This window comes from Meleagris gallopavo, chromosome 20 (assembly GCF_905368555.1).
Source record: "Meleagris gallopavo chromosome 20, MGAL_WU_HG_1.1, whole genome shotgun sequence".
NCBI lineage: Eukaryota > Metazoa > Chordata > Aves > Galliformes > Phasianidae > Meleagris > Meleagris gallopavo.
The window spans coordinates 8,027,805-8,040,720 of NC_139423.1; the positions used below are offsets into that span (position 1 = coordinate 8,027,805).

Consider the following 12,916-nt stretch of genomic DNA (forward strand, 5'->3'; position numbering starts at 1 on the left):
ACTGCGCTGTAAATTTTCTTCCCCCCCCACCTTTTTGACAGGGAGTAGCACCAAACCTTTGCTAATACGAAGCCAGCTGGCTCATAGGCACGGTGTAATGTAATCCTGAGGTGTACTGACCCTGAGTACAGATTTTTAAGGATGGAGATTCCTTGTGCACCTGTCTGTACTCTGATAGAAGTGAAATAATGCAGCCCCCTCCTTTCATAACTTCTATTTTCCTTCTGGGTGTGAGTTACTAAGCCTGCATGTCTGAGGGGGTTTATTTTTCCTATTAAAGGCACAGTGCCCTCAGTGTTTGCACTTAAAGCTTTCGTAGTTCTCAGTAATAGAAACGGACTTAGGGCTTTGCAATGAGTGAAACCACCCTTGCTCAGGCTAGCAGGCTCTAAACGGTATTTTTTCTCCTCTGCCCCACTGCCCTACTAACGCTCGTCTCCGCTCAGCCCCGTGGGCCCGGCTGCGCTTCAACTCGCGCTGCTGCCGCCCCGCCTCGCTGAGCCATAACATCCGCGCGCCCTTCGCTGCCGCCGCCTCGCAGCGGTATCTCCTCGTTCGGCTCCGCCCTCTGGCAGCGGTACAAAGCTGTGATGAAGCGCGTGTGGAATTTTCCACTGCTGCGGCGCGGCCGGGCTGCTGACTGCTCTACGGGAGCTGCCGTCCTGCGGAACGTTGATTTCCTGTGCAGCGTTAACCCTCAGCGGGAAGCCGTGTATTGCTGCGCAGCACGCGGAGCGCGGTGCAGCCATTCTGAGATCTGCGTTAAGCGTTACGCTTTTTTCCTTTACAAAGCCTTTGCTCCGGGGAACTCTGGGCACGACTGCCGAGCGCAGGGCTCCCCTATCTCACCATAGCCTCCCTTGGGTGAGGGGCAGCGAGAGGAGTTCTTTACTATGAGAGCGGTGAGGTGCTGGAACAGCTGCCCCGAGAGCTGTGGGTGCCCCCTGTATCCCTGGAGGTGTTCAAGGCCAGCTTGGATGGGGCCCTGGGCAGGTATTAAATGGGGAGGTTGGTGGCTCTGCCTGTGGCAGGGGGGTTGGAAATTCGTGATCCTTGAGGTGCCTTCCAACCCAGGCCATTCTGTGATTTTGTGAAGGCGGAATGCAGCCGCAGGGCGGGGCCCCGCACAGCCGGAGCGGGCGAAGGCCGCGAGGCAGCGCGCATGCGCACCCGCTATGTCCCCTCGGCCTCGTGCAGGGCCGCGCGCCGGCCCCACTTCCTGCGCGCGCGGCAGGTGGCGCGTGCGCGGTGCTCGCGGCGCCCCCTTCCTCAGCCGTGAGGGCGGTGGGCAAGATGGCGCTGGGCTGCCGCCAAGGGCGCCGTCTGTGCAGCCCGGCTCGCCTCAGGCGGCGGCCGCTCGCCGCTCGGGAGCCGGAGGCTGGGCCTCTGGCACGGCCCTACACGGCGGCCGGCGGCGAGGCGGCGAGCGGGCAGGAGGAGCTGCTGCTGGAGGTGTGCCGGAGGCGGCACTTCTTGCGGGGCGACCCGGAGCTTCGGGTCCGGAGCGCGCAGCTCCGCTTCGGGCCGCTGGGCGTGTCGCTGCGGGGCAACCTGGCGGCGCAGTGGTGGGACGCGGTGCTGGCCCGCCGGGAGCAGGTGTTGGCGGTGGATTCCCCGCTGCACGGTGCGGCTCTGCAAGAAGTGCCGGGCAGCGTGGGAGCGCTTCGTGAGAGCCTCCTGCCCGGTACGAACAGCGGCACGGCGGCGCTCCGCAAGGCTCGGGCAGCCCAGGCCGTTCGCAGCTGCCTTCAGGGGAACTCGTTCTCCGGTTGTGGCAGCGCGCTGGGAGGGTCTCATTGCTGCCATCTGTACTCGGGAAGCTGAGCAGCAGTGTGCGCTTTATACTTTGCCCTGCGGTGAGGGCGTAGGCTGCTGAAATCACAGTACCTGCAGGTACGGGCTGTGAGCTGCTGAGCTCATGTCTACAGAACGCAAAATATAGCTTGATGCTATAAGAATAAGCAGTATGTAGCAATGGGGTCTTAAATCATTGTTACTGCCTTCGTTTACTCTTGTGGATAAAATAATGCACTGTATTCGTTTCTACTATAAAATACCTTGTGGCTGCTGCAATTACTTGTCTGTCTTCTGGCAGGTGCTTTAGCACAGTATGTTAGCTGCTTAGAATTTGTGAACAAGAGACTGCCCTGTGGCCTTGCTGAAGTTGGAGTATGTTTTCACTCCATTCCCGAAAGTGAACATCACAACGAAAAACTTAGAAGGTAGACTAATAAAGAGTGATAAATCCCCTTTCATACCTAAACACGTATGCATAGTTGTTTCAACTTGGATTACTCTTGAAAACCATTTCTTGCTTCTTTCCTGTTGTTTTTGAAGGAGTTAACTTGCTGACCTTGCTATTGTTTAAAGAATAGGCGAAAGGACTACATCGTTACTTACATGGTTTAGCTCTCCCAGAACTGCAGGACAGTGGCTCGATTATTGGTTACGTCAGAGACTGCAATGGTGGAGAAAGGTAACAGTGGTGTAATATGGGCAATCCTGACCCACTCCTTTGTTTTTTCACAGAGAAATAGGCACCCTGATAGATTTTTTGATACGTTGCCAATTCTTGTAACTGAAATACACACATTCCTTGCAAGAAACTGAAAAATTACTTAAGATCATGACAAAGCCATGAAGTGGTTTGTGATACGCTTGTAGAAAGGCAAAGGTTTAGAGATAAAAGTATTGTGAAACAATTGAAGTGATTTGGGTTTCAATTTATGAAAAAAGAAAAAAAAGATTGCTGTGAACCATAAGCTTCTGTTTGACATCAGAGATGTGGTTTTTGTAGTTAATTTAGCATTCACAATAGTGGAATACCTCTTATATCTTTGATTTTCAGTTTGCGGTGGGCCCATCCAACTTCAGCAGCAGTGACTTTCAGGATGAAGAAGGAAGGCGGGGATTTAATTTGCATTATGACTTTCCTTGGGGGAAGGAAACAATAGAAACATTGAAAAACCTTGGTGACACTGAACTGCTACAGATGTATCCAGGGGATGGATCGAAATTGCTGGTAAGCATTACCTTACTGCATGGAGAATCTTTTATGATAAAGATGAGAGAAACGTTTATGATTCTATGATTTGCTGATCCAATTGTTTGTTGTGTGACTTTCTTTTTCTTTTCTGGTAAAACCAGAATAATTGATACGCTGCTATCAGACCTTCATTGGCAGATGTTATTTTCAAAAGGAGATAAAATAGTGATGCTATGTTGTTTATGCATGGAGTTAATTCTTTGAAGATAGCAGTGAGCTATATTGTTCTTCTCTTTGTTACAAACTAATTGAGTCACTGTTACATGTTAAGGTTGCCAGTAATTTTAAAATGCAGCTGATTGTAAGATGGGTCTGAATATAAGAAGGGTGCTTGAGCTCAGTGCCTCCTTATACATTTAAAATAAATAAAATCCCTTCTGCAGCAGTCTTTCAGGTATCCACCCCATCATGGTTGGTTGGTGGCTTTTGTAATTTATTTTTTTCCTCACCAGGGCCGGGATGGAAGGAAGAATGTTCTTCCTCATGTTCTGTCTGTGAGTGGAAATCTGGACCAAGGAGCATTAGCTTATCTCTTTGATTCTCTCCAGCTGGCTGAGAATCCTCTGACAACAAAGAAAAATTCACAGAGAAAGGTAACTAGTGAAAGGGAGAATGGATGATGGAGGGAAGGGATGTGCTTAAGTGCTGGGCCTGAATGCCAAAAATCACTTCCCAGGTCAACAGAGATCAATGTGCTTGTGAAAGCAAGCAGCAAAGTGCTTTTGTTGTCTGAGAGCATTGTGTTGAGTGCAAACCTAATAATCCATAGAGAAGGTGATAAATTCAATCATCTCTTTCTTCCATGTCTCTGTCCCCTGTTCCCTTCCCCAAGGGATGCAGGCAGAACAGTTTTCAGTACTAGCAGTAGACTGGGCCTGTGGGACTACTTCTGTAGTCCTTTTTACCCACATAAACAATTTTCTCTCATTCAGAGATCACTTTTCCTCTCATACCTTCTCTCCAGTGATTAGTAAGCTTTTGCCATGTAAGTGGTGCTGTTGGGAGGAATTGGAACATACTTGTTTTGAGAGGGAGAGAAAATGCTGGGGGAAATTGTCTCTTCAAGCAGAGTTTGGGGGGTTCCAAGAGCAGAAAGGCTGGGTTACGGGTAGCAGTGAGGCATTTTCCCTCGATGACCATCATTAATCCTACTTTTACTGATGTTTTCTGGAGTTACAGTGCTAGCATTCACACAATGCTTGCTAAGCAAACAGGTGTTTGTCTTTAAGAATAAGCAGTAGGCTGGATAGCTGGATAGTAACTGTCTAGTGTCTCTTTGACCTCTTTAGTCCTACTAAAGCTCTGCTAGCAAATCTTCATCTCTCCTCCTCTGGGACTCAGACAGAATGGTAACTTACATTGTGATTACCTAGCTGGCATATGTATTAAGTATCTGAAATATGGCTTGCTTTTTTCTAGTTCAGGATTTTGAGCTGTAAGAAAAATTCAGTGTGTTTAGAACCTTTAGGATCAAAGCTGCTTCATTTCAGTGACAAATCTTCAAATGACTGTATAACATTCTGTAGTTCTGTTTCAGTGTTCATACTAACCGTATTCAGTAATCTCTTGCTTTTTGTGAAATTATTAGGTACTTAAACTTCATCCTTGTTTAACACCTATCAAAGTGGCTTTGGATGTAGGGAAGGGCCCAACAACAGAGCTGCGGCAGGTATGTTGTGAGAACAGGTTTGTTCTCATATATTGTGTTAACTTCCCATGTGACTTTCAACTGAAAGTCAGGCACTGCCTATGTTGGTGAAAGTCATGCTGCTATTTCAATTCTGAGATTCATGTTTGCACATATTCCATAATGCTTCCTCCACAGTGAGCTTGTGAGTCATGGCTGAAGAAGTACAGTGAGGAAGCAGATGCCATCTTTGCTTTAGCACACTACTTTAGTACTGTTAGTAAGTTTGAATTTGTTTCATGAAAAAAAAAAAAAAAATAGAATAAACAACAAAATCCCTTTCAGGTTCTTAATCTTTCATAGTTATCCTAACTTATGGATTTCATCTTCGGACTTCAAGGTTTTTTTTTTTTTTTTTTTTTTTTTTAACTGAAGTCAGTCAGTAAGCCAGTCACCTCAGAAGGGAAGAAACTTAAGCTGATGTGTTTTTTAAATAATAGTTGAGATTTAATTGCTAAACAGCTTTCCACTCTGAGATCATTTCGGCCAGTAAATTAACACCAACTAGGAACGCTAATATTGCAAGTAACAGAGTTCGATTTGTTTCTAGATTCTCAAAATTGTTCTTTTTACTTTTTTTCTTAAATAAATACAGGTTTGTCAAGGATTGTTCAATGAACTATCAGAAAATAGAATTGCTGTATGGCCAGGTTATCTTGAAACCACACAGGTATCTCTGGAGCAGCTTTACACAAAGTAAGGAGAAACATCTTTTAGTAAGTTAATGTTCAAAGGTGAAGGGTGATTTTCTGTGAATTAGCAAAAATGTGCTTTTTTCAGTAAGAAGTTATTGAGTGCAGTAACCACATGAATAAAGGCATGTGGTCTGACTATAAACTCAGATTCTATTGATTTTTATTAGAAGGAGCAATGCCTGTTCATTTTAAGAATTGAATGAAACATTAGCCTTTCACACTGTTTCCAGGGTTGTTGTTTGAATCGTGAGATCTTTTTTAGAAACTCTCCTATGAAAGTAAATTTCTTAAGATGAGTCATAAACTTGCAAAACTGTCCTGTCTTCCTCTTTTTTTGCATCTGGACCAGTTCTGTATTCTATTCTTAAGTACTGCTTCAGCTGGCACACTTTGCCTAGTTCTGAACTTAAAAGTTCTTTGAGTCTGAATGATGTATGTGCAGGAATTATTTAAGCAAATAAAAACCAGTATTCCACTTGAACTCTTCCTACATGATTTGTGTATCAGCAGTACATTTTGAGCTCATATTCATCAGTCATGAGCATATTGATGAATAAGTTCTTTTCCACAGAGAAAATGTGCATGAAAAACAGATATAATGATTGGTTCATGTACAGTAGTCTTCAAAGTCTGGCTATTAAATAACAGAATAATCACTTGTATAAAAATACTCTTATAATAGGTCATTAAATAACAATTAATGCACTAAAGTAATATAATAACTTAAAGAAATGCAGTCAGGAGAGCAAGGAATGTAAGAAAATGAGTGTCTTGGCACTGTGCATTGTAGCCAAAATAAATTCATTCAGGTTATGATACATAACTTATCTGAAATTTCATACATCAAAAGCAGTAATGGATGTGATCTTTTCTTTGCAGGTATGATGAGATGAGTGTTCTCTTCATGGTTTTGATAAGTGATTCTACTCTGGAGAATGGAGTGGTCCAGCTGAGAAGCAGAGACACTACCATGAAGGAAATGATGCACATTTCTAGGTTGAAAGACTTTTTAACTAAGTATATAGCATCGGCTAAAAATGTATGAACTTAAATATATCTAATAAAAGTGACTTTTGTAAGTGTCTGTGCCTGAAATGATTTCAATGGTCACAGATTTAGCCATTTTGCAAAGAGTTCTGCTAAAACTTAATAATGTATCCCTTTTCTGTCAAATCTATGTCTCCCAGGTTACCTGGAAAAGAAGAGAGACAGACTTGTCCCTCTGCAGCAGGGCTAACCATATTGTCTTTCTTGTCTTCAATTTTACTCTCTTTCTTTGGTTTTACTTCAGTCTGAGAACTGAGAAACTGCTGTGGTTACCACTGGGTAACAGCAGATAGAAAAGTCAGATATGGAACTTCTAGCATGTGCCTTGGAGGACAACGAAGTTGAAATAACTTCTTGTAATGACTAAAGACTTTTTGATTAATTTATGCTCTTATACAATCAGTTTTTATTTCAGGAATAATGTTTAAATGCACAGGAGATTTGCTCTTATCCTGACAGTGACTCCACTGTACTTTTGATTAAAAATAAAAAAGGACAAGAAATTGTTGTTTATTTAACAGGATTGCTATTTGTTCCTTTGTAATTGCAATCTACCTGTTAGACATTTTGTATTATAACCATAGTATTACTTAAGGATTCTTCTTAGTAGTAGACAACTAACTATGTGATCTGTTAAGTAAATTTAGGCTAGGCAGTCAGTATCTAAACATCATCTCTGAGCAGATGTGGTGGTACTTACAAATATGTGAGAACTGAAAGATTCTTTATAGATATGTAATAGAGTTAATCACACAGGCCATGTTACCTTGTGCTCCATCTCTGATGAGGACCTTTGAATAGATTGTAGCACACGATCTGTTCTCTGTGAAAAGAGTAAAATAATTCATGGTTTTTGTTTTTTGTTTTTTTTTAGTAAAGACACAGCAGAAGAATTAATAACCATCAGCAACTTGGTTGCTAGTAACATCTCCTGCATGGTTCCAAAATTAAGCTGTGGAATCTTTCCCCCTCTAGCTTAGATAAAGTTATATTCATATATTTCCCATGGTAAGTTAGCAGTTTCAGAATGTAACTGCTACTGGTCACCTCTACTCTCTGCTGTTCCAACCCTAATCTTCCCCTCCACCCCGAACACATTGGTGCACATCAGATATTCCGCTGCTACAAAATAAGGTTTTCACCTTGTTCATCTCTTCTTATAACAGAGAGGTTGACGTATTCTTCTTCTGGTTGAACTGGCTCTGGATTAAAGATGAACAGTGGTTAACTCAGTTACAAATGATTGAACTTTGAACAGAATGCAGGAGCTATGTTTTGTTTTGCTGCAGCTTGCTTGTAGCCTGTTTTTAGTTCTTAATTAATGGCCACTGCACCTCAGGTTTACTTATTCTCCTCTAGTTTTCTTTTCCTCTGTTCCTATCCTCACAATAGGTTACCAAATGCAGTTCTCCATTTTATTTCCGTTCGTGGTAGATTTTGATATGGAACTTTAGTACATTTAACTACCTGTGGGTTTGGCTGCATGGCAGACAGTGCCCAATAGGTGGATGCTGAGTTGTGTCTGCCATGGCATGGTCAGTAGGAGTACTAATATCTCACTTAGCAGGTGTTCCCTTCTGCTGTTTCTGCAGTGTGCGAGGGAATTAGTCCATACTAGCTGTGCACGGTACAAGAGCATTCTTGTACTTTGTACAAACTCCTGCATATTTAAGTTTTGTGGCTACGTGGAGAGTGACGTGAACTTGCCAATCTCTGCGTATGTGATGCGGTCTTCTGACTCTTCTACTTTCTCTATTGAAGTATGGCCAGTTGAGGACATAGGACGTTTACATTTTTCTGCAAAAAAACAAAACAAAACAAAAGCCAACTATGTGCATGTATCAATTTATCTTAGAGGTGGTTTAGCAGTTTCGTATTATTTTTGAATACTTATTGATCATGAAAACAACATCTTTCCTTAACAGAGGCATTTTTAATGGACTTTATTTACTAGAAATAAAGAACACCCATTTCCTTTCAGTATTTGTCTTGGTTTAGCCATTTCTTTGCTTCCCTCATTTTATGTCTGCCATTGAAATGGCACTGAATGTTTTTACACCAGGCTGCTTAAAAGAAGAGTTAACAACCTCCTAAAATGCCAAGACCATAACTTGTAGCATGTTTGCACACTAGAATATACTGAAGACATAAATCTGTCCCTCCAGAAAATGAAACAGACGTTCAAATAACTCACTTGCTTTATATGAAGGGATTATGAAAAATGGAATTGCCAGAGCAAGTCCTATTGCTAACAGTAGTAAGATCAATCCAAGGGAAATGATCAGGGGTTGAGAATTGCTTCTCTCTTCTAAAAAAAAAAAAGAAAAGAAAAGAAAAAAAAAGTGATTATGTAAGGAAATGTTATTTTGTATTCGAAGTATTTTCTGCCAGCTAAAATCACAACCTTGCATTTCTTTCAGCTTTTGGTTTAGCTGTGGTTAGCAGAACTACTGCAAATTGCACACAACCACCACAGCTGAAGGAGGGGAGGATGCTGCTGTCAATGACCCTCTCTTTCATAGAGATCAGAGAGAAAAGGGAAATTAGGATCGCTCCAAGGCAGAGCAGAGTGGACCAGGGATCTCTTCTAAAAGTGAGTCTTTTACACTCATCCTCAGAATCACTTCTACTATTACTATCTAGGTTGCATGTTATTGTCTTTTTGCATTAATTTAAAAGTAACTCAGTTTTTAGAATTACTATTGAAGTAATTATACTTTGAGCATTACATTGCAGGAATAATGTTTCTGGTTAATAGTTGCATTCATAGTATATTCTGTCCTTGGTTGTTTATTGGCAGTAGTACACTGTGTGATACGTGCATACCTGCTAATGTGAAATTGAAACTGTTGCTGTATTTTGTATTATTGCGAAGGCGATTTTCAGCTTTGCATTTATACATTCCAAAGTCACTAGAGGATTTGATAAGTACAGAAATCACTGCTGCTTCCCTGTTCTGCATCTTCACCGGAGCTTGGATGCTCTGTTTGTCTTTGAAGAATGTGTATGTGATAGGGAGAGAGCCTTTCTCTGAGAGACAAGACAAGGTCACGTTTTGACCTTTCTTTGCTTGAGAATTGGGTGAGCTCAGCACTGGTTTGGAAACTGGCTCTGTAAAAAACAACAGCAACAAAAAGAACCTGAAAAGATTTCAGCACTGATTACAGGACAAACTCCGAAGCAAGACTGAATTAAGCAGCAACATTAGAGAAAGAGATGCCTATAAAGGATGAAATATTCAGTGGGGCATACCAAAATAGCACTGCTGACTTCTGAGGGAATGATAGCAGTTCACAGTAGTTATGTTCAGCTCCAGTTCAGCTTCAGTTGTTCAGCATCAACAAGGAGGGATATTTTTACTGGATCAGGTTTGCCAAAGCCCCGTCCAACCTGACTTTTAACATTTCCAATGATGGGGGATTCTCTGGGCAACCTTTTCCAATGCTTCACCACCTTTCTTGTGAAAGATTTCCTCCTTATATCCAGTAAAATAAAATGTGCTGAAAATTAATACAGCAAGACATACCTTTAAGTGTGAAGTTGAGACTTCTGCTGTATTTTTCACCATTGGAGATTTCATTCTCAGCTTTGCACTTGTATTCACCCACATCGCTGGCAGAATTGATAGTTAAGTTAAACAAAGCTGGATTCAAGTCTGTCCTATTTAAAGCAGACACCTTCTGACTGTGTTTAAATAGTGTATATCTGACAGGAGGAGATCCAGAGTCTGAGTGGCAAGAGAGGCTTACATTCTGGTTCATCACTACGTCCAAAGTACCATGAAGAGGTGTGAGCCTGGGGTTGGAGAGGATCTCTGGAAAGAAGAAACTTGTGTGAGTTCACCTGTCATTCCACAAATCCCCCAGGTTATTCCAAAGCATGCTGACGTTTAGGCTATGCTTAATTCTATTGAAATAGATGTTTATTTTTTTCTTACATTTCCTACTTTCAATAACAGGCGCCACAACTTTGCGTTTTTCGTTATCAGTGTGGAATTTCAAACGCTTGATGGAAAATGCATGCCTTCATATACAAGAGAGCACATGCACACAAAGCCAACAGATGAACCAAAGAAAAACTTTTGAACTACAGCAACATCTAAAATAATTAAAGAATAAAAGAGAAATATTACAGGGTGTTGATTGTAGGAGAAAGTAATTTTATAAGCTAGTAAAGAGGTAGCATGTGCACCTAAAAGTGACAACAGTATTTTGTCTGTGACCATGCGTAAACAGGCAGACTTAATCTCACATAAGATGTCTGAACTTTTATCTTTGACTTTTAAATAGAAGCAATTGGAGCTTTGTATCAAATTGTTTTGCTTTTATGAGATAACATTAATGTGTATCTAAGAATAACTTTCCTTGTCTTTTCATATAAATTGGTAATAAATCAGTCTGAGATAAATTCCAACTATTCTAGAGGGAGAAAGACATCTTGATATCTTCAAGCAATTTTGAATGTACATAGAAGTGTACATTAGTAAAGATGAAGTTAGCTTCATGTACAAGCATGCAAAGCATCTCATGCAGCTGAGGCAAAAGATTTAGTCTTACATGAAGGCTCTTGTCACTTCAAATACCTTCCCCATTTTTTGTTGATTTCAGCCCATGTCCCAAAACTGAAAAAAAAAAAAAAGAGCCTACCTCTGCAGTCTGCAGTCGCATTCTGAATCTGCTGAGATGTTTGAGCTGGAAGAAGAGGAGAAAACTTTAGGACAGGAAATGGTGCTTCTTATTTAGAAATATTTGTAATATGTGTGAAGAATGTCCTTGGCTTACAGTAAGAAAACAGCAAAAGTGTGAAAAAAAACATTTTTTTTTTTCCAAAATGAAGCTGGTACGAGGTAGCTGTTGGAGTTGCACTTAAGGGATCTTAGAGGAGTGGCTCTAGCAGTTGAGGAAGTCCTAAATATGGAAATAGCACTGATCTTTGCTGTTGATATTTGCATAAAGATTTATGTTCAGACTATGATGGTCATCTTAGAGTTGTGCACAGAAGAAAAAGAAGAAAAGGGAAAGGAAGAGCAGTTTGGAATATAACTGGATGTTAAAGTAGAGTTGTTCTTAGATGTAACTAACGTAATCAACTTTTTCATGTTTGAGAGCTGTGTAATAGAACTGTGCTTCCATGTAGTATACAAGAATATATTATTATAAATTGTTTTAGTATTGTTCTTACAAAAGAATGAGATCACCAATTCATATCTCACAGTCACACATTTGCTAGAGAGAATGCAAGAGATCTTCTGGTAGCATATGACTGAGACTAAGGGAGGATGTGGTTTCTATTTTTTATCGGTGCTCCCATATTAAAAAAAAAAAAAAAAAAGACAAAAAATAGTACTTAGTTCATGGGACTTTTAAGATGATAAGAAATATTCCTGGAGAACTAGCCCATTAAGAAAACATTTTGACCAAATTTAAAATATTAAGCTATGAGGAAGTAAGATCTCACACTAAGAGGTACAGATCTCATCACAAACTTGAGGTTGATATCACTGCACAACAGATTGATGACTAATTTGATCATCTAATCACTAATACAAAGCTGCTACTTTAAACTTTCAGCAAGTAGGTCTTCACAATTCATCATCCTTTGCCTCTGGACACAGTAAATCTTTAGCTAATGTTCCATGGCATAAACTAGTGTTTTGTTTTGGTCAGTTCTATTAGTATAGGTGAAAAAGCCATTGCTTTTACCTCTCCATGAGTCTGTCCTTTGATTCTTCTTTCGTTGATATCCTTTTGGGCTTGAGACCCAATGGTCAGAACTGAGAATCTGGACATTAGGAAATATTAGTTGCAAACTCATAGGCATCCCTGAATTGTTAAAATCTCCAGGTTACATTCAGCAGAGCAGTGTCTCAGTTGCTCTGCTGTTCTCTGTGTTCCTAACAGTCATGCTGCCCATGTATATGTATAGGTGGTGCCTTTGGAAGAGCTCCAGGCCCTGCCCATGTGAAAAAGAAACTAGAAATGCAGCTAATGTCTTAAAGTGCTATTGTGTATCTTGTCTTATTTCTCATCAACTCTCCCATCTCTGGAGGCAACAAGCCTGGTATGCTGCAACATAAAAAATTTCCTCACAACTTCCTTCTTCTTCTTTTTCTTAAAAATATTTAATTTCCTTTAAGTCAATCTTCATCCCTGCATGCATTTCTTATGTGGAAATGATGACAATTAACCACAAGAGAAGTATTTATTTTGCAGCTGGCAGGAAGCACGTGTAGAAATGCAGATGTCGAGAGAGGAACTGGGAGCATTTGTGCATTTTCCTGTTGCGGCAAGCTGTTCTTCATCCCAGAACAGCAGCACAGCCCTTAAGACAGGAGGGTGGTGGAGAAGGAGAGGTGTGCAGGAGGCAGTGTGGTGTTGCATACTTCTCTCTTGGGGGCAGTGGGTGCGTGGGTGAGGCGGTGGGCAGCTGCTTTGCACAGCT

The 12,916-nt window shown here is 41.3% G+C and overlaps 3 protein-coding genes across 5 annotated transcripts in view; 2 read left to right on the top strand and 1 right to left on the bottom strand.

Annotated features, from left to right (window-relative positions):
• The first annotated feature begins 1,058 nt into the window (after positions 1-1,058).
• POLG2 (DNA polymerase gamma 2, accessory subunit) lies at positions 1,059-7,367 on the top strand. Of its 2 annotated transcripts, XM_085239879.1 has the most exons (9): positions 1,059-1,684; positions 2,096-2,222; positions 2,371-2,476; positions 2,849-3,022; positions 3,499-3,639; positions 4,635-4,715; positions 5,329-5,429; positions 6,308-6,467; positions 7,350-7,367. In XM_085239879.1, exons 1-9 carry the CDS (start codon positions 1,102-1,104, stop codon positions 7,350-7,352), a joined length of 1,476 nt encoding a protein of 491 aa, XP_085096005.1. In that variant the 5' UTR covers positions 1,059-1,101; the 3' UTR covers positions 7,353-7,367. The 2 variants fall into 2 exon arrangements, with proteins under 2 accessions (XP_085096005.1, XP_085096004.1); XM_085239878.1 differs by lacking the exon at positions 7,350-7,367 and having other exon boundaries at positions 1,060-1,684; positions 6,308-6,507.
• Positions 6,213-12,401, bottom strand: MILR1 (mast cell immunoglobulin like receptor 1). Of its 2 annotated transcripts, none has more exons than XM_010721520.4 (9): positions 12,178-12,401; positions 11,122-11,166; positions 10,002-10,289; positions 9,302-9,586; positions 8,670-8,783; positions 8,183-8,272; positions 7,618-7,677; positions 7,242-7,298; positions 6,213-6,377 (listed from the first exon to the last, which is right to left on the bottom strand). In XM_010721520.4, exons 1-9 carry the CDS (start codon positions 12,293-12,295, stop codon positions 6,352-6,354), a joined length of 1,083 nt encoding a protein of 360 aa, XP_010719822.1. In that variant the 5' UTR covers positions 12,296-12,401; the 3' UTR covers positions 6,213-6,351. The 2 variants fall into 2 exon arrangements, with proteins under 2 accessions (XP_010719822.1, XP_010719823.1); XM_010721521.4 differs by lacking the exon at positions 12,178-12,401 and adding an exon at positions 11,257-11,409.
• Positions 10,188-12,916, top strand: part of PECAM1 (platelet and endothelial cell adhesion molecule 1) — a 34,415-nt gene continuing 31,686 nt past the window's right edge. Inside the window, exon 1 of the mRNA XM_085239867.1 lies at positions 10,188-10,308. The gene's annotated coding sequence lies outside the window, so the exon portion shown is untranslated. The remainder of the gene's footprint in view (positions 10,309-12,916) is intronic.

Bases quoted from the DNA above. Each gene is read 5' to 3' on its own strand.
- MILR1 (XM_010721520.4), bottom strand. From the start codon at position 12,295: ATGCCTATGAGTTTGCAACTAATATTTCCTAATGTCCAGATTCTCAGT. The intron at 7,678-8,182 runs GCAAGTTCACGT...TCTTTAATCCAG, and splicing joins CATCACATACGCAGAGATTG to AGCCAGTTCAACCAGAAGAA. The intron at 6,378-7,241 runs GTAACATGGCCT...TCTGCTTCTCAG, and splicing joins CATCAGAGATGGAGCACAAG to CTGGACCACTCCATTCTCCA.
- POLG2 (XM_085239878.1), top strand. From the start codon at position 1,102: ATGCAGCCGCAGGGCGGGGCCCCGCACAGCCGGAGCGGGCGAAGGCCG. The intron at 3,023-3,498 runs GTAAGCATTACC...TTTCCTCACCAG, and splicing joins GGGATGGATCGAAATTGCTG to GGCCGGGATGGAAGGAAGAA. The intron at 5,430-6,307 runs GTAAGGAGAAAC...TTTTCTTTGCAG, and splicing joins CTGGAGCAGCTTTACACAAA to GTATGATGAGATGAGTGTTC.